This window comes from Myxocyprinus asiaticus, chromosome 47 (genome assembly GCF_019703515.2).
Source record: "Myxocyprinus asiaticus isolate MX2 ecotype Aquarium Trade chromosome 47, UBuf_Myxa_2, whole genome shotgun sequence".
Taxonomy (NCBI): domain Eukaryota; kingdom Metazoa; phylum Chordata; class Actinopteri; order Cypriniformes; family Catostomidae; genus Myxocyprinus; species Myxocyprinus asiaticus.
In genome coordinates this window covers 12,082,445-12,104,477 of record NC_059390.1, presented here as the reverse complement: position 1 = coordinate 12,104,477, position 22,033 = coordinate 12,082,445, and the positions used below count along the sequence as shown (strand labels likewise).

The following is a 22,033-nucleotide window of genomic DNA, read 5'->3' as shown; positions in this document are numbered from 1 at the left end:
CCATCTCCACACATGATCTCTGGAGCTCATCCAGAGTGACCATCAGGTTCTTGGTCACCTCTCTTACCAAGGCCCTTCTCCCCCGATTGCTCAGTTTGGCCAGGCCGCCAGCACTAGGAAGAGTACTGATTGTTCCAAATCTTCCATTTAAGAATTATGGAGGCCACTATGCTCTTGGGAACCTTCAATGCAGCCAAGTTTTTTTTTTTTTTTTTTTTTTTTTAGCCTTCCCCAGATCTGTGCCTCGACACAATCCTGTCTCTGAGCTCTGCAGGCAGTTCCTTTGACCTCATGGCTTGGTTTTTGCTCTGATATGCATTTTCAGCTGAGACCTTGTATAGACAGGTGTGTGCCTTTCCAAATCATGTCCAATCAATTGAATTTGCCACAGGTGGACTCCAATCAAAGTGTAAAAACCTCTCAAAGATGATCAAGAGAAATGGAATGCACCTGAGCTAAAGTTCAAGTGTCATAGCAAAGGGTCTGAATTCTTATGTCAATGTGATATTTCATTTTTTTTTTATTTTTTTTTTTGTCATAATGGGGTATAGAGTGTAGATTGATGTGAAATAAATAATAATTTAACGCATTTTAGCGTAAGGCTGTAACATAACAAAATGTGGAAAAAAAACGAAGGGGTCTGAATACTTTCTGAATGCTCTGAATATTTATATATTAATATAATAATTATTATATTATTATTATTATTATTATTATTATTATTATTATTATTTTGAATAGCAGGTAAGAACTATTTATGGTTGACACATTTTCTCAATTCACCCATTTCCAGAAAAAGTTTCCAGCAAAACGTTCATTATGGACCCTGGTTCATATGTTTGTTTCAGCTTCCACAGGTTTCCAGGCATCAGGCTACAGCTTCCACAGCCATGAATGGCAGAACGCAAAGCCCAGCCAGGGCAGCCTCTCCCCGGTCAACAGCAGCCGGCAGAGGAACAACATCCTGCCAGACTTCGGACTCGGTGTGGATGACTGGGACAGGCCTAGTGCTAGCGGGTACATCAGCACACCATAATGAACCACATCTCACAATTTAAATACACTTTCTAACAAATACTGTATTATGAATCTGTATTTCATCACTTATTACTTATAGAAATGGTTCACCCAAAATAAATTCTGTCATAATTTACTCATGCTCCTGAAGTTCCAAACCCATCTGACTTACTTACTTCTATAGAGCACAAAAAGAGAATGTTGAAGAATGTGCTGGTCACACTTTTCCATGTAAAATAAAAAAAAGCAAATGAGAACCATATACCATAAAGGCACCATAAAAGTAGTCTATTCTATACACATTATGGTGAGTAAATAATGATAGAAGTTTTTTTTTTTTTTTGGTGAACTATACCTTTATGTATTATATGATGAATGCCAGACATCCAGGTTAATGTAATGTCTTGAATTTATGTGAAGAATTTAGCAGTGTACCTACATACAGTAAGGATTGGAAAAGTGAAGTTTATAGCCCTTGCAGACATTATTATACCAGTTATCCTTTAATTACCTCTTTTATGATCATAACAATGAAAAGCACTGAAGAGTCAGTATCCATTTCTTCATGAACAAAGAGTAATACTAGACAGAAAAGTATTGTGTGAAGACAGTGCTGCTTAACCCCACCTAATAAAATGTTTAATGGGACTTTTGAAGTTGATTAAGTTCAAAAGACAATCTTAGCCATGGACATCAGTGGAAAGATTAAGAAGTGAGCATTCTTACTTTTGATTTTATTATTCACATTAAGTGTGCCATCAGCAATATTCCTTCAAATCCGCCTGTGCATAATTGCCTTTTTTTAATCCAAAATATGACTCTCGAGTCATAATATTAACTGAACTGTGCAATAAGTTTGTAGAACATTGTATTTTCAAATATGTGGTATAGCAGAGCTTTGATTGATTGTTTCTGGGGTGATTTCACTTTATTCTTTGTTAGCTCATAGAGTTGGATATTTGTAATTCAGAGTCACAGTTCTGTAGATCAAAGCCGTAAAGTTGCCCCTATGTGCAATAATGGAGCCAGCGGGACTTGGGAAGGGACAAGGCCTTTTAAGTATTTAGCTGACACATGAATTATGATCACCCTACAATTTCATTTATATGGTGACTGTGTATGCTCTTTTATACTCCTATAGCACGAGACTAAAACAAATAATCTAGAAATCAGGTGTGTTCCCGGGTCAACGTCTTGTTGGTCCTGAAACAACATTCCTGTCAACCAGTTAGATTTTAGGGTTTCAAGTGGGTTGGGGTTGAACAACATTATTATTGGCTTATCATTTCTCTCTGATATTAAAGGGATAGTTCACCCCAAAATGAAAATTATCTCATAATTTACTCACCCTTATGCCATCCTAGATGTGTATGACTTTCTTTCATCTGCTGAACTCAAATGAAGATTTTTAGAAGAATTTCTCAGCTCTTTTGGGCCATACAATGCAAGTGGCAATGGGTGGCAAAATTTTGAATCTCTAAAAATCACATAAGTCAGCATAAATTAATCCATATGACTCCAGTGGTTAAATCCATGTCTTCAGAAGTGATGTGATAGGTGTGGGTGAGAAACAGATCAATATTTAAAACATTTTTACTAGAAATTCTCCTCTCTGCTCAGTCAATCTCCGCTTTCACATTCATCGTCTTGTGTTTTTGGTGATTCACATTCTTCATGCATATTGCCCCCTACTGAGCAGGGAGAAGAATTTGTAGCAAAATATTACTTAAATATTTATCTGTTTGAGAGAAGAGACTCATCTTTAAAACATTCAGTCATTCCAGATATTGTCAGAATTCTGCAGTCTGAAATTTAATAGAAAAACTTATTATGTGGAGCTTCTCCCAGCTTCACTTACACATTGCTTTTAACAATATTAGATATGCCTTGAAAAATATGCTGCTATAATATAATCCATAAGGTGAATACAGGTAAACTGGGACAACTGGCAAAGTGGGACACTTAAGTTTACCCATCTGTCATTGTCATCATAAACTAGTATAGAATTACATTGATAGCCTATTGAATCATATTTTAAAAACAATGCCAATAACAAATTATCAGAAAGTGTCCCACTTTACCTATGTTCTTGTCATTTGAGAATGTGTTGCAGTAATTTTAAGGAAAAAACCCTCAAAGAGTCCACCCTCTGTTGTTCTAAATCAAAAAGTGACACGTTGAGTCATAAAGGTTTGTTTCTCTAAGTATGTCCTGAATGGACTTGTGAGTGTTATTATTGATTGAAGCTGATCTCCCATTGCAGAGTGTCCACGCTGCCTACCGGTTTAATCTCAGACAGCAGGTGAGGTTCAGTGCTGTGTGCCTGTTACCTGCACTGCTTCCCCAAACCAGTCCGGCCCCTTTCACTTCATAAATCCCCACTATCCACCAGGACATCATCGCCCACCATGGCGCGTCCATCACAGTGTGTCCAACCGGGTGTGTCTGTTTGTGTCTTTCTCAAAGAGTCCCACCTCTTACCACCATAGCCTGCACAGATCATTGGCCGTGTCCTGCGCCCATCACTTCGATGCCTGCCTGCTTATTGAATGTCCTTATTTTGATTTACCATGTGGTGAAATGTAACATTGTGTTTTAATCAGGTTCACTGTGGGACACGACGGAACGGAGCCAGACCAGGAAGAGAACTTCTGGTCCCAAGCACTGGAAGACTTGGAGACGTGTGGTCAGTCTGGAATCCTGCGAGAACTTGAGGTGATTGTGAAAAATGTTTTATAGTTGTATCCATTCCCTACCCTGCTGAAAAAATGGTTTAAACCAGCCTTAGATTGTTTGCTGGTCTTAGATAGTCTCCCAGCATGGTCAGACTAGCCTGTTGCCTGGTTTTAGAGGAGTTTTTCAGCTTGACCAGATTGGAAGACCAGCTAAACCAGCTGATGACCAGCTTTGCCAGGCTGGGAGACCAGCTAAATTATTTGAAGAACTGCTAGGCCAGGCTTGTGGACCAGGTAGACCATCTTAAGACCAGCTTGGCCAGACTGGAAGACCAGCTAAACCAGCTGAAGACCAGCTTGGCCAGGCTGTGAGACCAACTAAACCAGCTTAATACCAGCTTGGCCAGACTGGAAAACCAGCCTTAGATTGTTTGCTGGTCTTAGATAGTCTCCCAGCGTGGTCAGACTGGCCTGTTACCTGGTTTTAGAGGAGTTTTTCAGCTTGACCAGATTGGAAGACCAGCTTAACCAGCTGATGACCAGCTTTTCCAGGCTGGGAGACCAACTAAATTATTTGAAGAATAGCTATGCCAGGCTTGGGGACCAGGTAAACCAGCTGAAGACCACCTTGGCCAGGCTGAGAGACTAACTAAACCAGCTTGGCGAGACTGGAAAACCAGCTGAAGACCAGCTTTGCCAGACTTGAAAACCAGCTTCACCAGCTGAAGACCAGCTTGGCCATGCTATAAGACCAGCTAAATCAGCTTAACACCAGCTTGGTCAGACTGGAAAACCAGCTACACCTGCTGAAGAACAGCTTTGCCAGACTGGAAAACCAGCTACACCAGCTAAAGACCAGCTAGGCCAGGCTAAGAGACCAGCTAAACCTGCTTAACACCAGCTTGGCCAGACTGGAAAACCAGCTACACCAGCTGAAGACCAGCTTGGCCAGGCTGGGAGACCAGCTAAACCAGCTTAAGACCAGCTTGGCCAGACTGGAAAAGCAGCTAAACCAGCGAAAGACCAGCTTGGCCAGCCTGGGAGACCAGCTAAACCAGCTGAAGACCAGCTTGGCCAGGCAATAAGACCAGCTAGACCATCTGAAGACCAGCTTGGCCTGGCTGTAAGACCAGCTAGACCGTCTGAAGACCAGCTTGGGCAGACTGGAAAACCAGCTGAAGACCAGCTTGGCCAGGCAATAAGACCAGCTAGACCATCTGAAGACCAGCTTGGCCTGGCTGTAAGACCAGCTAGACCGTCTGAAGACCAGCTTGGGCAGACTGGAAAACCAGCCAAACCAGCTGAAGACCAGCTTGGCCAGCCTGGGAGACCAACTAAACCAGCTGAAGACCAGATTGGCCAGGCTGTAAGACCAGCTTGACCATCTGAAGACCAGCTTGGCCTGGCTATAAGACCAGCTAGACCATCTGAAGACCAGCTTGGCCATTTTAACCTAGCTAAAACCAGCTTGGCCAGACCGGAAGACCAGCTAAAGACTAACTCGGCGAGGCTAGGAGATCATCTTAAACAAGCTAAAACCAGCAAACCTTAGGCTGGTTTAAGCTGTTTTTTTCTTAAGCAGAGCACTCCCTGGTAATCTTGTTGACCCCCACCCCTTTTATAATAGCATGCTGAACCAACCCTGGTTTTCGAGTAACAGCTCCTTCTTTTTCCAGGACAAGCCAGACAGGCTTCTGAATAAGAGAAACCTGGCCATCTTGGTACCCCTTTCCTTTCTTTGGGCTTTCTCTTTGCTTGTAGCGCTGGCACATAAGTGCTCTCCTCGTGCTAATGGGCTCAGTGTCTCTTGCTGGGGGCCTGCTTGAAATGGAGGGTTTCTCAAAGACAACCACTAATGACATCCACTTCAGAACCTAGGGATGCATTCAAAACCAAATTGTGAGGGGTTAAAGGAATAGTTCACTGAAACATGAACACTTTGTCATCTGTTACCCTCATGTCATTCCAAATGAGTATGACTTTATTCAGTGGAACAAAATTAGAACACACTCAAATTTAATTCACGTTTGCACATTCAAATATGGTGCTTCAAGAATAGTTGTTATGGAGAGCTTCCGTGGAAAGGAAGATTTTCCATGAATAGCGTCTTCAATTTCGGTCTGTTCCTCACACACTCACTATTTTATGGCTACAGAAGACTTGGAATATAGCACACAAGTCACATAGACTACTTTTATGGTACTTCTATGGTGTTTTTTGTCAATTTTGGAGCTAGACAGCATCTGTCACCATTCATTTTCATTATATGGAACAGATCAGAGTAAACCTTCTGCCCAACATCTCCTTTTGTGTTCTACAGTAGAAAGAGAGTCATTTGGGTTTGGAACAACATGATGATGATGACAGAATTGTTTAGGTTTTTTTTTTTTTGGCGGGGGTTGAACTGTCTCTTTAAATGCCAAAATGCTACAGAAATATAGATAGAACTGATTTACAATAAAAACAAAAAATAAAATAATAACAATGGAAAAAACAATGTGAGGAATTTCTTGGAAACTGACATTAGGACAGGGCCCTCTGTTAAATAAATGTTTCTTTTATTTATCAGCCTTGTACAATAGATAATGTCTTCTGTCACTCTATGCATCGTTTTATTTGACGTGCTTTGTGAATAACCATGAACCACTTCATGAAAGTAGATTGATTTTCGTGTCTTTGCTTTGTCAGGTACCTTGAGTTAAATGCGGACTACATGTAGCCGATGGCGCACAGAAGCTTTTAGGACTCAATGTTAAGGATCGCTTTGAAAGCTCTTCGCTTTCCACCATTACTAGTCTGTGGAAATACAATGAAATCAAAAGGCTGTTACACTGAATGTACCCTATGGCCCTAATTGGATTCGAAAGTGTTTGCCTCTGGTTTGTGCCAGTAGTATATAATATTCCACTCAAAAAGGCAAAAAAATAAATAAAAAATGTACATTCCATTTTCCAAAAGTCACAATTTTCCATTTTTTATATGTTGAAATAATTATATGCGGTGTCCTTTTGGTCAAGGTGCATGATAATGTGTCTGATAACCGATTTAATGGTTGTTAAGCCGCTTACACAAATGCATCAGCTTGGTGATATGAAAAGTTTCCTCTTTGTATGGTCACCTGTCATTAACCTGGAATTCCATTCCGTGCAGTTTGAGTGAGATTCACACAAACTGGCAAATGACGGTGCGGTATATTGAAGAGATGTGGACAGAGGCATGTGGGCTCATACAAAGCATGATCGGAGAGCTGCTGCAAGGCTTTTTGTTGTTTTATTTTTTATTTATTTTTTAGTTTCAGTCTTGTGGATTATTTTTGTCTGCAGTAAAACAAAATCAAGTTTCATTTTTGAAGATTTTCTCAAATTGTAAATAACCAAAATGCACATTAGCCATGAACAATGTTTGTTTAATCTTTGCCATGGCTTACCATGGTAGAAATTGAAGTGGTTCAAACTGTCATTAGTAGTGTGTAAAAATGCATGTTACTAATAAGGGTTTGTGTATTGTTGTCCATCAGCATTTTGCTTCTTGTTAAACAGGAAGTTTAACACAAACTTATGCATATAATTGTACATTTACTGTAATGCTGTGCCTCAGCCTGTAGTGCAAGACTCAACAAATATTTGTTCAGTGTTAAAGAGGTAGTTCATTCAAAAATGAAAATTCTTTCATTATTTACTCACCCTAATTTGTTTTTTCAAACCCGTATTGTTTTCTTCCATGAAACACAAAAAGAGATATTAGGCAGCATTTTAGGGTCTTGACAGCCTCAGTCACCATTTATTTTAAATGCATCTTTTTGTCCATACGATGAAAGTGAATGGTGCCTGCCAAACCTTAAAATGATGCTTACAATCTCCTTTAGCATCCCCCATGTTTGGAACAATGTGAGGTTGAGTAAAATGACAGAATTTTAATTTTTTTGGGTGAACTATCCCTTTAACACGTAACTATGAGAGTTTATCAATGTAATTTACATAACCTGATACTGTGTTCTGTTAAACACTGAACACAGTTGAGTATATATTCTACATAATGAAAACCCTTTGCAAAAAGTACATTTCATTGGTTCACATGACATTTCAAGTAGTAACAGCAGTTTCCTGCAGTGTGACATGCAATACTTAAACTACTCTCCAAATCAGTATTTTCTGACAATTTTGATACATGCAGTTTTTATGACCTCATATTAATTGAGATACTACATGGAATATTTGCAGTTGACACAATGTAATTGTCACACCTAATTTAAGTGAACAAAAAAAAAATGTATGGTAAAAATGTCTTTCTTATGTTTTTTTCCTGCCACACTCTATAGGCGACCATCATGTCAGGAAGCTCTATGAGTCTAAACCATGACCCTGTGCCCACCCGAAGCCATCTGGGCCGTCAGGCCAGTTTTCAGGAACGTGGCAGCAACAAGTTGCAATACACACAGACCAACCGCAGTAACACGCTGCCCACTGACGTTGGCAGAAAAGCTGTCGCCATGAGGAGAGTAAAGCAGGAGATCAAGGATATTATGTCGCCCACCCCAGTTGAGCTTCATAAGGTGGGAATGCTTGTCAAAAGTGTCTTAGATCTGTCTTGAGTAATGTAATCTTTAAACACTGCAGGAAAAAAAAGACATTTTATATAACCTAATCAGTTTTTTTTTTATTTGTTTTCCAGTAAAAAAAATATCTAAACATTTAATGTAAACATTTACACATTAAAAAAATATCTAAACATAAGATAAAGACAAATTACATATTAACACTTGTTTTCAGAGTATATATCTTGAATTAAATTTTATTATTAATATTATTATTATTATTATTATTACTGGGATGATTTATTTATTTTTTATTTTTTTCAGCCAAATTTTCACTTAGGTTTGTTAGTTTTATGCTTAAAATAAGAAAAAAAAATGTTTACAAATGGGATGAGAAAAATATACTCAGTTTAAATCTTATGCAATTTTGCCTCCCTAGTAAATGTGTCTTCTTTTTTTAAAGAGGTTTTATATATTTTTACAGTAAAACAAAATTATTAAGAATTATTATTATTATTATTATTATTATTGCGATTTAAAACAGCATGTTCATTAGCTGAATGTGTATAACTACTTCTACATTCATAGGTGTGTCTCTTGAAGGACTCTGACATTGAGAACTTTGGATTTAGTGTTTCTGATGGCGTCCTGGAGAAAGGGGTTTATGTTAACAATATTCGTCCGGGAGGGCCTGCTGAAATTGGAGGCCTGAAGCCGTACGACAGACTGCTACAGGTGAGCCACTGTGATAGTCAGATTGAATTAAGGGAATCAAAACATGAGGTCTTTAGATACACTATTTAACTATTTAAACAATTTAGGCACTGAAATTTGGAAATTAAATGTTCTTAAAGGAAATAATGCTTAGAATCCCATGTTGGCCCAAATAACTTCCATTGCAATTGGATTTCTGTCAACAAATTTATTTGTTTTTACAAACAGGAATATGAAGGACAATTTTCTTTGGTACTCGCCAGTGTGAAATAGATGTTGTCGATAGAGCTAAAGTTGTATTGAACCTGCAGTATTTCTTTAAAGATGAGTTGGTAAATATTAACAAAAACCTTCAGATAGAAATAAAATCCTACTTAAGCACATTTCATTGGCAGTCGAAAAGTTATTCAGACTAGTACTGATGCTTTGCACAGGATTTAGTTAAAGTGTTTAATCAAAATATGACAATGTGGCCCCAGAATGCCTACCAACCGTAACAGAGAATTATTAACATTACCTAAAGCTAAAGTCAAGGTCAAGGTCAATTTAGGTCAATTTATTTATAGAGCACCTTTAAAAACAACAAGTGTATACCAAAGTGCTGTACATGGGCAAATAAAACAATTAATTAATGGGAAATAAAAAACAAGAGTGACATTAAAACCAATAAACAATACAATATACATTCATACATACAAAAGCCAAAGAATATAGATACGTCTTAAGACGTGATGTACAAATGTGAAGCGTAGGAGCGGATCTAATGTCCAGAGGTATGTTATTCCATAGGCTAGGGCCGACTACGGAGAAGGCACGATCCCCTTTAAACTTCAAGCGTGAGTGTAGTGTATGCAGGAGAAGTTTATCAGAGGATCTGAGAGTCCTGGAGGATTGTTGATGACTAAGGAGTTCTGAGAGGTAAGATGGGGTAGACCATTAATAGCTTTAAAAACAAATAACAAAATCTTAAAATGAATCCTGTATTGGACTGGTAACCAGTGAAGAGATGCTAGAACAGGTGAAATACTTTCTCTCTTCCTTGACTAAGACCCATGTACAGTGCATTACAATGGTCAAATCTGTGTCAAAGATCACTCCCAAGTTTTTAGCAAGAGTGTGAACATTTAATGACAGGGTTGCTAGATTGTAAGTGATATCAGAGACAGCTCTAGGGAGGCCAAACACAACAATTTTTAGTCTTGCTCTCATTTAGCTGGAGAAAGTTTCTTGCTGTCCAACATTTAATATCCTCAAAGCATTTAAAAGTGTTGGAATATGAATCATCAGAAATAAGTGGGACATACAGCTGTGTATCATTGGCATAACAATGATATGAAATGTTATATTTCTAAAAATTGAACCCAGGGAAGCATATATAAAGAAAATAAAATTGGGCCTAAAATGGAACCTTGAGGTACTCCACAAGTGAAAGGTGCAGAAGGAGAGGAAGAATTCCTAATCCTAACACTGAGTTCTATCTGAAAGTTAAGATGTAAACCAATCTAAGGCTTTGCCTTTAATACCAACTTTACACCTAAGACGGTCTAGGAGGATAGTATGATCAACTGTATCGAAAGCAGCACTAAGATCTAGCAACATTAAAATTGCAGGTCTACCAGTATCCAAAGTGAGCAGTAAATCATTCGTCACCTTGAGTAGTGCAGCCTGTGCTGTGACGAGCAATAAAACCAGACTGAAATTTATCTAAAATGTTGTTTTCAGATAGGAATGAAGAGAGCTGAGAAAAAAAAAAATTCTCCAGGATTTTTGATAAAAATGGTAGTTTAGAAATGGTCCGGAAATTATTAAGGTTGGTAAGATCAAAATTTGGCTTCTTAAGAAGTGGTTGGATCAGGATGGAACAATGCCATTATATAAGGAGCTATTCATAATAGTCAACACACTAGAACCAACAGTGTCCAGCACTGCAGGAAGCCGAACAGGAATAACATCAACAGAAGAGGTGGTAGGCTTTATATTTTGGACTATATCTATCAACTCAGTGAGAGATATAGGTCTGAACCGATCAAATAAAACAGAACAAGTGACTGGTTCAGAGGGGTCATGACTACTAGTGGTAATGCAAGATCATAAAGCATCAACCTTACCAATAAAGAAATCTAAAAACGCTACACAAGTCTCAGGTGTAGCATCAAGACAAGAGGTGGCAGCTGGAATGAGCACTGTATTTATCATGTTAAACAGAATTTTTGGATTATGAGGATTTTTGGAGATTATATCAGAAAGATATTTGTTTATGCATCTTTTACAGAATACAGAGTGCTGGTATACAGATAGACAATTCTTAAGGATTTCATAAGGCACTTGCAGTCTGTCTTTTTTCCATTTACACTCTGTTTTGAACAATCTCCCTAACCAAAGGTTTGGACGGGCAGCAAACATTAATATTAAAATCACCAAGAATGATAAGATTGTCTGTAGTAGGCACAATGCTAGATAAAACATCAGCAAATTCCTGAATAAAGTCTTTATTATATTTAGGAGGCCTGTAAATGAGAGCACAGAGTACTGGACTGTACAGCTGAGCCTTTAGTAACTGTACTTCAAAACTAATGTAATGTTCTGAGGACAATAATTGGCACTTAGAACAATTTTTAAAAACTGAAGCCAACCTCCCACCTCGCCCCACAGTCCTAAGGATAGCTAAAAAAGTAATAGTCACTTGGATAGAGTTTAGATAAAGGATCCAACTCACCAACGTGAAGCCAAGTCTCTGTTACAAATAGGAAATCCAGTTCATAAGTCATTTCACTAGTCTGAAGTGTGTCATTTCTGTGCCACTAGATCACCAAATGGAATTGAAAAAGTAATGACTGATACTTTAACATTTAAAGGAATAGTACACTCAAAAATGAATATTCTTTCATCATTTACTCACCCTTATGCCATCCCAGATGTGTGACTTTCTTTCTTCTGTAGAACACAAACAAAGGTTTTTAGAAAATATCTCAGCTCTGTTGGTCTATTCAATGCAAGTGAATGGTGGACAGAACTTTGAAGCTCCAAAACGCACATAAAGGTAGCATAAAAGTAATCCATACGACTCCAGTAGTTAAATCCATATCTTCAGAAGCAATATGATAATGGTCGATGAGAAACAGATCAATATTTAAGTCCTTTTTTTGCTATAAATTCTCCTCCCTGCACAGTAGGTAGCAATATGCATGAAGAATATGAATCGCCAAAAACAAAAGAAGATCCAGGAGAGAAGAGAGCACTTAGGAGGGCTGTGAAAGAGGACATTTATTTTAAAAAAGCACTATATTGATCCGTTTCTCACCCACACTTTTCATATTGCTTCTGAAGATACGGATTTAACCACCGGAGTCTTATGGATTAATTTTGTGCTGCCTATATGTGCTTTTGTTAGCTTCAAAGTTCACTTGCATTGAATGGACCTACAGAGCTGAAATATTCTTCTAAAAATCTATGTTTGTGTTTAGCAAAAGAAAGAAAGTCATACACATCTTTAGTGGCCTAACAATGAGTAAATGAGAGAATTTTAATTTTTTGGTGAACTAGTCCTTTAAGTATTGTAAACTTGAAAAACAATAACACCGTGAACACTATTTGCAAGTGCACATGCAAGGACATTATTTTGTCTTTGTTTCTACAGATAAACCACGTCCGTACCAGAGACTTTGACTGCTGCTTAGTGGTACCTCTAATAGCGGAATCCGAGAACAAACTGGATCTAGTCATAAGCCGAAACCCAGTTTCCTCCCAGCCTTCAGAAATGAACCAATTATCCAATGAAGAGCCAGTGAACTGGACTGATCCCGGAGACACACTCAATCCGCCCGCCGCAGGGCTGGAACAGGGCCAGCACAACTCTACATTAGAAGGACTGGAGGACACAGACCCCAACAAGACTTTATAGCAGAACCTCCCTGGTACCTGCAATGAAGTGCTCCTCATGGTGCTAAAGTGAACCCTCCCTGAACAGCTCACTCTGCTGGTGGAAAAAAGAGGGGCTTGTTCTCATATAGCACACACCTAGACCTTTTTCCTGAGAGCATGAGCCACCGTGACAAGAGGTCTTTTCCTGGTGTGCTGAGTGTGTTTTACCCTGTGAAAATGGTGATAATTACGGAGAAGACCACACTGACCTCTTGGGAAACCAAAACTAAAAAAAAAGGAAAAACAACCATGACGACTACTGAAACAGTGCCATCCCTAACATTTTTTGCCAATAAACAAGAATAATTTGAAGAAGGATACAAAAAACAAACTAAGATGCATAAAAGCAACATTTTGAGAATTTTAACGATGATATTGGACTGGCCAATGATTGTCAGTGTTTGTGCGAGTTTGTATGTGTGCGCGAGTGTGTGAAGACTTTGTCGCAAGCCTGCAGTGCAGTCCACAAAGTCTGTCAAACGTCCAACATCCTTAATGCAGCCGTCAACCCCTTCTATTTTGTGATACTGCAACACAAGTGTGTGTATAGTGTGTGTCTGTGTATTTCCTCCTGATATCTGATGCCAAGGTCAGAGTGTACCCCCTTTTTCTCTCAAAAGGAGGGGACGACAGCTGATTGGTAGAAAAAAAAAATCAGCATAATGAATTTGGTAAACATTTTTCAGTCATAAAATGAATGTGGGTTATAGCGCAAATGCATGAGACCTTATATGAACTATTTTGTCCAAATACAAGAGCTTGGCTACATCCACTTACGAAAAGAAAACACACACGCCATATTTCGGTTCTCTGTCCGGTATGTTGTTTTTCACTGTAGCTGACCTGATGTCTCGTATAAATAGGAAATCCAATGTCACGTTGATGAGAGGGTGGCACAAAGGCACCTTATGTTAAAATTGGACAGATGTCTATTTTTATGAATAGAAAACCATGATTTATAAGGGATGTTTGTATTTGAATGATGGTTAGTGAACATGAGGGTTGCTGTGGGCCCTGTTGAGCATGTACGGGAGCATATTGATGGCATATAGAAGGTCATTTGGTAAAACAAATGTACTTTATAAACTCTCCAGATTATTGTGAAAATCCATCACTGGCCCAAAGGATAGAACAGCTTTTTATTCCATTTAGGTCAATATCAACCTCTTCACAGAAAATGACAGCTGTTGAAGTAGGAAGTTGCATATGAACAGTTTACACTCAGTTAGCATCTATGATGAATGAGATTATTAGAATACCGAACAAAAATAATATGGAATTGTTGGAATGGGCTTTAGATTTCACACTCCCAAAAAAAATATTTAAACCTATTTTTAAGATTTATGCATTTCAATTTCACAAAATTCCATCACATTAAATTTCATGATCTTTAACTAAATTGAATTAAGAAAATGTAAAATATTTTTATTTTATTTTATTAAAAATCTTGCAATTCAATTCGAAGGAAATTTGTTATGAAATTGAAATGTGTTCATATTAAACAAAAAACAAAACAAAAAAATTGAGTGAAGTTTGAATCAAATTTGCAGTCCCTTACAAAAAATTACCATGGTAACCATTGTTTCTGGCAAAATTAAGATACTTTTTCATTTTACTCTATTGAAAAGTCATAATAAATGAATATAAAATCTCTATAGTATAAGAATCTTTCACAATGTTTCTGCCATTTAATTTTTTTATGACACTGATGGCTTATGCCAAGTTAACTGTTTTATTGTAGCAAAATTAACTGTAACTGGAGGAAACTGGTTACCGTGGTACATCTATGATGACAAAATTATTTAAAAAATGCAAGCAGGGGGTAAATCTCCATAAGAATCCAGTAAAAAAAAAGTTGTTTGTATCCCCCCCTTTGTTTAAATAGTTATAAATCATTATGGTAATTTGTATATGGTACTGTTATGGTTTTGATTTTTTTTTTTTTTTTTTTTTTTTTTGGACTGCGTAAGCCCAAAGGGCAGCAAACTGTTTGTAAAGAGAGAGAAAAAGTGTCAAATAATGAGAGAATGGAGTTGTCAGTTCTACTATGTATGGTAGACCACTAAACATACTTCACATTTGTAGCTCTGCTTGAAAAAAAAAGAAGAAAACATGTTAGTAAAGAAAAAAAAATATCATTGGCAAGCTGCTAATGGCAATGAAAACCCTCACCCACCTGTGTGAAACATTGTGGCTTCTGACTGAGTGCCATCACTCTTGTTATCAGTGCTTAAAGATCATGTCTCACTATTTTCAAATGGGACATTCTGGTACAACTACTGAACTGAGCAAAGAAACCTCATCAAGGGTACGCTCACATGGAGTTTCTTAATGGAGATCGTTTGATTATGAAAATGTTTTTCTTTTTTTTTTTTTCTTTTTTTTTGGTTTGGTTTGGTTTCAGATAAACCTTCAGGTACAACTCATGCACTGGGTTTTGAGATGTTCTCAAATGTCATAGAGTAAATCACTACATGTTGAATTATGGTTTTTGAGCCCTGATTCAAGAGTTAGTTTTCTCTTGGAACATTGTGAACATTCTTTACAACATGCATTGCTTGCCTTGACCTATGTTTGTCACAGCACTTCACTGTGTTGCTGCAAATACTCTCTGGTCATGCATTTCTTGTGTAAAAAAAAAAGAAAGAAAGAAAACCTCATTCATGTTTATGTTTCATTTGTGGCAACATTTAGTGAAGTCACGCACTGCCAGTTAAAATAGTGGGTGTCCATTTTCAGTATATGATGAATTTATGATTCAATGTCACAGTTATGTCCCTGAAATATTGTATTTTTATTTCTAATTGACAGGTATTATGAGCTGTAAAGTATTTTTGTACAAATTTAATACTTTGTTAGCATGATGTTTATCGTCTATGTATAAATTTGGGGATTCCTACAGCTGTAATCCTTTGTATGGCCAACAAAGAGAAACAATAAAAAGACATACAGAGTGGAGAATTGACACAGAAATGAACTTTGTCTGTATGTTGGATCCTCTTCTCCGATGATGTGATCACTTCAAACTACCTTAATAGACATTATTAACAAACCACCATTTGCTATAAAATAAAATTATATTGCTAGAAATGAGAAAACATTCTATTTAACACCACAAGGCACAAGATCGGCTTTAGCAATGCTTTTACTAAAGTTTTCCAATTCAATAATGAGATTTTGACAATGAGATTTAAGTTCAGACATTGTGTGGGATATTTTAATGTATCTTAAAATGAAATTGAGATTTAGCTCAGAAAGATTAATTTATGTTGTAAAATCAAAGTACTTCAGAAACAGACTGAATTATGATCTCAGAGACTTTTAGCACAAATATAGGTCGTTGGGAATGAACATGATTCACCTTTCCAACAAGGTCCAATGTATCTGCAAGCAGTTCCCACAATTGCTACTGGAATTGTTTGGTTCTCCATCACACCAACTGGTGTAACCGAAGACAGATCCATCACTCCACAACCACTGTCCATCCTAATGAGTGAAGAGAGTGGTTACAAAGTATGCATCACTATGCTCAAGATCCCATTCAGAAGGTAATTCAATCTTTACATATTAATACTTGCTTTAATAAAGTCTTTGTGTTCATCTTCATTACGAACTTCATTACTATTATTTGTAAGCATATGTTTAAGTCTAGCCAGACAAATCAGCCTCTTAGCCCAAACAACATTTTAAAAAGAAAATGAAGGGATGCAATCAAAAGATAGTGTCTGATATCATATTTTGTAGTTATTATTTTGAAGTTATTGTTCACTAATATGTATGTATGTTGGAGGGAGTGTGTCCCCCTCAAAGTGGCTATGGTGTTACCGGCCCTGTGTAGAACTACTTGTTATTTCAAAACCACCAATGCAAAGTTGTGTGGGAAAAGTCACCAGACTTAGCAGATCGTAATCATTTTCATGATGCACAGATGAGAGATTCCCATCATAGCTTTGACAGGTTTTCTGAAGAGACAGATTTTTTATCATCAATCCAAAATCAAATCTTTTTAATAAGGGGCATTAGTGAAAGGAAATGTTAAGTAGGCTACTTTTGCTATTCCTATTCAACGATTTATTTTTTTCAAACAAGGTCTGTTGGTTATTTTATTTTATTTTTTATTATTTATTTTATTTTTTTTATTATTATTGTTATTCATTATTAGCGTCCTGTATTATAAGTTAATTTCTAGGAAGGAAGTTTTATTTTAGAAATCATTTGAATAATTTTCCTGCAACTTTTAATACATTACCTCTGCTGTGACCCAGTCAGCCTCTACAGAGAAGAATTTGTAGCACTGTAATTCATAATGTGTCCATCCAAAGGGGCAGCGTTCAGCTGAACAATACATAAACTTTAGGGATCTCGTAATACAACCCCAATTCCAAAAAAGTTGGGACAATATGAAAAATGCTAATAAAACCACACATTCTCAGTTGGAAACAGGTCAGGACTGCAGGCAGGCCAATTTAGCACCTGCACTCTCTGCTTACACAGCCATGCACTTTTAATCCAAGCAGTATGTGGTTTGAAGTTGTCCTGCTGGAAAATGCAGGGACGTCCCTTGAAAAGACGGTGTTGGATGGCAGTGTATGTTGCTCCAAAATTTTTACATATCTGTCTGCATTCATGGTGTTCTCACAGATGTGCGAGTTACCCATGCCATGGGCACTTACACACCCCTGGCCCATACAGACCAGGCCCGGTTCCAGATCAAAATCACTGAGGGTGCTTCTAAAAATAGTGGGGGTGCTCTGTATAAAGTGGAGTTGTATCATAATTACACATTTTTTAAATATAATAATTCATGTTTATATGCTACTAAAACAATGTAACTAACAGTTTTTTTATGTACAAAACATTTATTGCTTCGTTTTTTTCACATGATCTGTTGCTGAAAATGACAGCAAAATGCTGCTCCTGCAGATTAGGACATACTGATGTGCACAATCATACACGCTTATAAATTTTGATGCAGCAATTGTGTGTTCACAAACTGCAGGGATTTTTGTGTGTTTGACGGGATTCAAGGAAATCTGTTTGCCAATTTACAGTATTAGACTTACATATTCAATTGAGCAGAGGTGTGCAATTGTTTTGGTACAGTGGCCACATCAGCCGTTAAGTAGAACATGGAACAGAGAAGATAAAATATTCTGCATAATTGTATCTTTTAAGCCCAGAAGTAGTAGTGCACTCATGCACTCAATGAATGATGCACAATTTTCAGAAGTGTATACAGATGGGACCATTCTGCGATTGCTTGAAGTTTTGCTGCTACATTTCTATCACGTGTTAGTAAAACTGAATTAAGACTGAGTATAATTATTAATTGTTTATTTTACCATACTTCAATGCAGTGGTAATTTAGTATTCAATTTAACACTCTACATCAGGAGTCTGGTTTAATAAATAAAATATTTGGAAATTATAGATTCTAAAGGCTTAATTTTAATTTTAGCCGCAAAGTGGACAAAGTTGTTTTATTCTCAAAACATTATCAACCTGTTTACACACTCTTGGGTCATGATGTGAGTCTTGTCAATGGTTTGTTTGGCATCCCATTGAGCACACAACTGAATAAAACAGACTGCATGACACTGATAAATGATTACTGCCAGAATAACATTCACATATAGGTGTGAGGGACTTCAGCATTTCAAAAATAACACAAAGAACAAACATTTTCCTGTCTCACTTGGTTTTGCTCGCGTGTCCCCTCCGTGTGCGAATGATGCGAAGATCTATTGGGATTTTAGTAAAGTTCATCACTGAAAAGGTTTGGTCACAGACTTGGCACTAAACAGCACACGCAGCCTCACGAATGGACACGGAGTGGCTGCATCACACTTTTCTTTTAGCATAATATTGCACTATTGAGCACTTTAAGGTTTTTTCCAAAGAGGAGAGAGAAAGCGCGCACACTCGCATGCATAGTTGCCAGACTGCATAAATTAAGTATGACATGAGGCAAAATATGTATCTCTAGGCAGAATAAACATCAGTAATAATGAGGGAATTGTCTTATTGTTTTGTTTACCTCCTGCATTCCTCTGGGTGACTGTTATGAAAAGAAGCAGAAGAGTTCCCAGGATTGCCATGGTAAATCTGAAGATGAATAAATAGGCAAGTTAATATGCCTGCACTGACATAGGCCTACTGCAAAGTGTTGATCAGAGTAGAAAGTTACTGATTATGCGGCAGTGCCACCTGGTGATTGAGGTTATTGCCTTCAAAATGTCAGTGAAGCCTCTGTCAAGCCACACTTCTTTACTAGAAACAAGTCAGCAAAGGTGATTCAATATTTGATTGTTTAAAAATTACACTATTAAAAAAAATCTGGGTTAAAACAACCCAATCTGGTTATAATGATGAGTTAATATAGGACAAAACACACAGTGCACTGAAGTAAAGGTTTAGTCAGATGCAGATCCCATGAAGTCTGCACACAAAGCAAATCTTTTGTGCACATATTCTAAAACTGAGAAAAGGTTTGTACAATATCAAGGATGGGCAATCAAATACATTAAGCCTAATATTATGAAAAATTGTACCACTGTCATACCCAGGGCCATAACCAACACAGACAATGAGGGTGAAACACATTCCCCTACAAAAATTACTATAGTATAGGCAAGTTGTTGCATTCAAGCGTATAACCATACATGTCTACAGGAAAATGCCACTTTGCATTAAGAAGAAATAACACAAAAGAAATAATGTGTTATTAATAAATATTAAAAAGTCCTGGTTCTCCCTATGGCCAGTCCGCCCCGAGCTCAGGTGGTTAACTGTTAAACATTTGATTGTTTTAACTTTATCTATCTGTCTATCTATCTATCTATCTATCTGTCTGTCTGTCTGTCTGTCTGTCTGTCTGTCTGTCTGTCTATCTATCTATCTATCTATCTGTCTGTCTGTCTGTCTGTCTGTCTGTCTGTCTGTCTGTCTGTCTATCTATCTATCTATCTATGAAATGCAGCAAGAATGTCCAAGCCAAGGAGTGGAAGTAGAAAATGAGGCAATGGAGTGTTCTGCAAAAGAAATGATGTGATGGAAAAAACATCCCCATAAAACACCTGGGAATTCATTCAGAAGCTACAGGATACAGTGTACCTCCAAATGAATGATGTTGCCACATCCCTGAGGCTGACACCACAGAGCCTTTAATGAAATGCTATGTGGACTCCATAAAGAGCCATTCCCCCCTCAAGCTCATGGGGGAGAGCAAGGTGTAGCAGTGCATTTTGTTAAGAATGCCCAAGAGAGATTGTGCGCACCTTATGCAGGAGCACTGGCAGAATCCAAGACCCACAGGCATGTCATTACTACAGATTTTGCCCCAGGGTTGGGTTGAGCTAATAGGTAAATCCCCCACAAATAAAGACAACAGTATTCTCTTTGTGGATAATACTGTAAGTAAACCTGAAGGAAAGTACTTCTGACCACTGCTGGGGTTATAATACAAGTGAAATATGAAAAATAAAAAACATTCCTGAGAATTAACATGTGATGGTTAAGTATGAGGTGGAGCTCTCAACAGGATGTTTAATGGACTTGTGAGAGCTGATTAGCACCAGAAAGGAAGAAAGCAGGTGCACAACCCCCTTTGAGGCTGGAAAGCGGGACGATAGAAGAATAGATAATGTGGATTTTCAATAGAAGCTCAATCTGGAGATTTAATTAAGAGACTGTTTTATGTTATTTGTGAAAAGTGGAAGATTTGAATGAATGAATAACTTGAAGTGGATCATGTGAAGAAGCACAACATTGTGCTGGAATTTGGAGGTCTGCAATTCATGTCTCTATTGCAGCCATTTACAAATGACGTTTTGGTCCTCCAAATTTATTTAAGGGAAAGTTCATGCAAAAATGAAAATTCTCTCATCATGTTCTTGCCCTCATGCCATACCAGATATGTGTGACTTTCTCTCTTCTGCTGAACACAAACAAACATTATTAGAAGAATGTTTCAGCTCTGTATGTCCTCACAATGCATGAATACGTAACTAAATTTTGATGCTCCAAAAAGCATATAAAGGCAGCATAAGACTCCAGTGGTCAAATATATCTATATATCTATATCTTCAGAAGCTAAATAATAGGTGTGGGCAAGAAACTAACCAATATTTAAGTCCTTTTATTACAATAATTCTCCTCCATGCCCAGTAGGTGGCAGTATGCATGAAGCCAAAAACAAACAAAGAAGAATGTGAAAGTGAAAGGGGAGATTTACAGGAAAAAGGATATAAATATGGATCTGTTTCTCATCCAAACTTATCATATCACTTCTGAAGACATGGATTTAACCATTGGAGTCTTGATTACTTTATGCTGCCTTTATGTGCTTTTTGGAGCTTCAAAGGTCACCATTAATTTGCATTATGAGGACCTGCAGAGCTGAAATATTAATTAAATTAATTTATTAATTACTTTAAATATAAAAACCTACATTTGTGTTCTGCCGAAGACAGAAAGTCATATACATCTGGGATGCATGAGGGTGAGGAAAATATTTTCATTTTTATTTTTATAAGGCCATGTACCAATCAGCAGTACCATATACTTTCATTATATTACCTAATCCCCCACTTTTCCTGACTGGCATAAGTCTCTACACTCATTTGTAGTGGCATTTAGTGGGTATGCTACATGTAAATCATATTATATGAAGTATGTAGTATGCATCTACATGCCGTGCATACTACATATGCAGTGCACGTTAAATACAATTTGAAGGGAAGTCATACAGTATTAGTAGTACACACTACACTCACTGAGCCCTTTATTAGGAACACCTGTACATCTACAGTACTTTTATTCATGCAATTATCTAATCAGCCAATCGTGTGGCAACATTGCAATGCATAAAATCATACGGGTATGGGTCAGAAGCTTCAGTTCATGTTCACATCAACCATCAGAATGGGGAAAAAATGGGATCTCAGTGATTTCGACCATGCCATGATTGTTGGTGCCAGATGGGCTGGTTTGAGTATTTCTGTACCTGCTGATCTCCTGAGATTTTCACACATAACAGTCTCTAGAGTTTACTCCGAATGGTGCCAAAAACAAAAAACATCCAGTGAGGGGCAGTTCTGCGGATGGAAATGCCGATGAGAGAGGTCAACAGAGAACTGGTTCAAACTGATAAAGTCTACGGTAACTCAGATAA

The 22,033-nt window shown here is 37.5% G+C and overlaps 2 protein-coding genes across 3 annotated transcripts in view; one reads left to right on the top strand and one right to left on the bottom strand.

Annotated features, from left to right (window-relative positions):
• The window catches only part of LOC127436945 (glutamate receptor-interacting protein 1-like), a 217,975-nt gene extending 202,949 nt beyond the window's left edge, over nucleotides 1-15,026 (top strand). The window contains exons 20-25 of one of the 2 annotated variants that reach the window (XM_051691488.1): nucleotides 849-1,017; nucleotides 3,281-3,319; nucleotides 3,621-3,732; nucleotides 8,011-8,244; nucleotides 8,815-8,961; nucleotides 12,578-15,026. In XM_051691488.1, the coding sequence (XP_051547448.1) occupies nucleotides 849-1,017; nucleotides 3,281-3,319; nucleotides 3,621-3,732; nucleotides 8,011-8,244; nucleotides 8,815-8,961; nucleotides 12,578-12,841 (965 nt within the window). In that variant the 3' untranslated portion in view covers nucleotides 12,842-15,026. The remainder of the gene's footprint in view (nucleotides 1-848; nucleotides 1,018-3,280; nucleotides 3,320-3,620; nucleotides 3,733-8,010; nucleotides 8,245-8,814; nucleotides 8,962-12,577) is intronic. The other variant, XM_051691489.1, reaches the window with a different exon arrangement.
• A 1,192-nt stretch (nucleotides 15,027-16,218) lies between these two features.
• LOC127436598 (C-type lectin lectoxin-Enh2-like) lies at nucleotides 16,219-18,959 on the bottom strand. Its single transcript, XM_051690859.1, has 3 exons — nucleotides 18,899-18,959; nucleotides 17,111-17,196; nucleotides 16,219-16,347 (listed from the first exon to the last, which is right to left on the bottom strand). Exons 1-3 carry the CDS (start codon nucleotides 18,957-18,959, stop codon nucleotides 16,219-16,221), a joined length of 276 nt encoding a protein of 91 aa, XP_051546819.1.
• Nucleotides 18,960-22,033: the final 3,074 nt, after the last annotated feature.

Coding starts and splice junctions, on each gene's coding strand:
- LOC127436598 (XM_051690859.1), bottom strand. CDS start 18,959: ATGGCAATCCTGGGAACTCTTCTGCTTCTTTTCATAACAGTCACCCAG. Junction 17,197..18,898: donor CACCCAGAGGAATGCAGGAG/GTAAACAAAACA, acceptor TGTATTGTTCAG/CTGAACGCTGCCCCTTTGGA. Junction 16,348..17,110: donor CTGACTGGGTCACAGCAGAG/GTAATGTATTAA, acceptor TTCACTCATTAG/GATGGACAGTGGTTGTGGAG.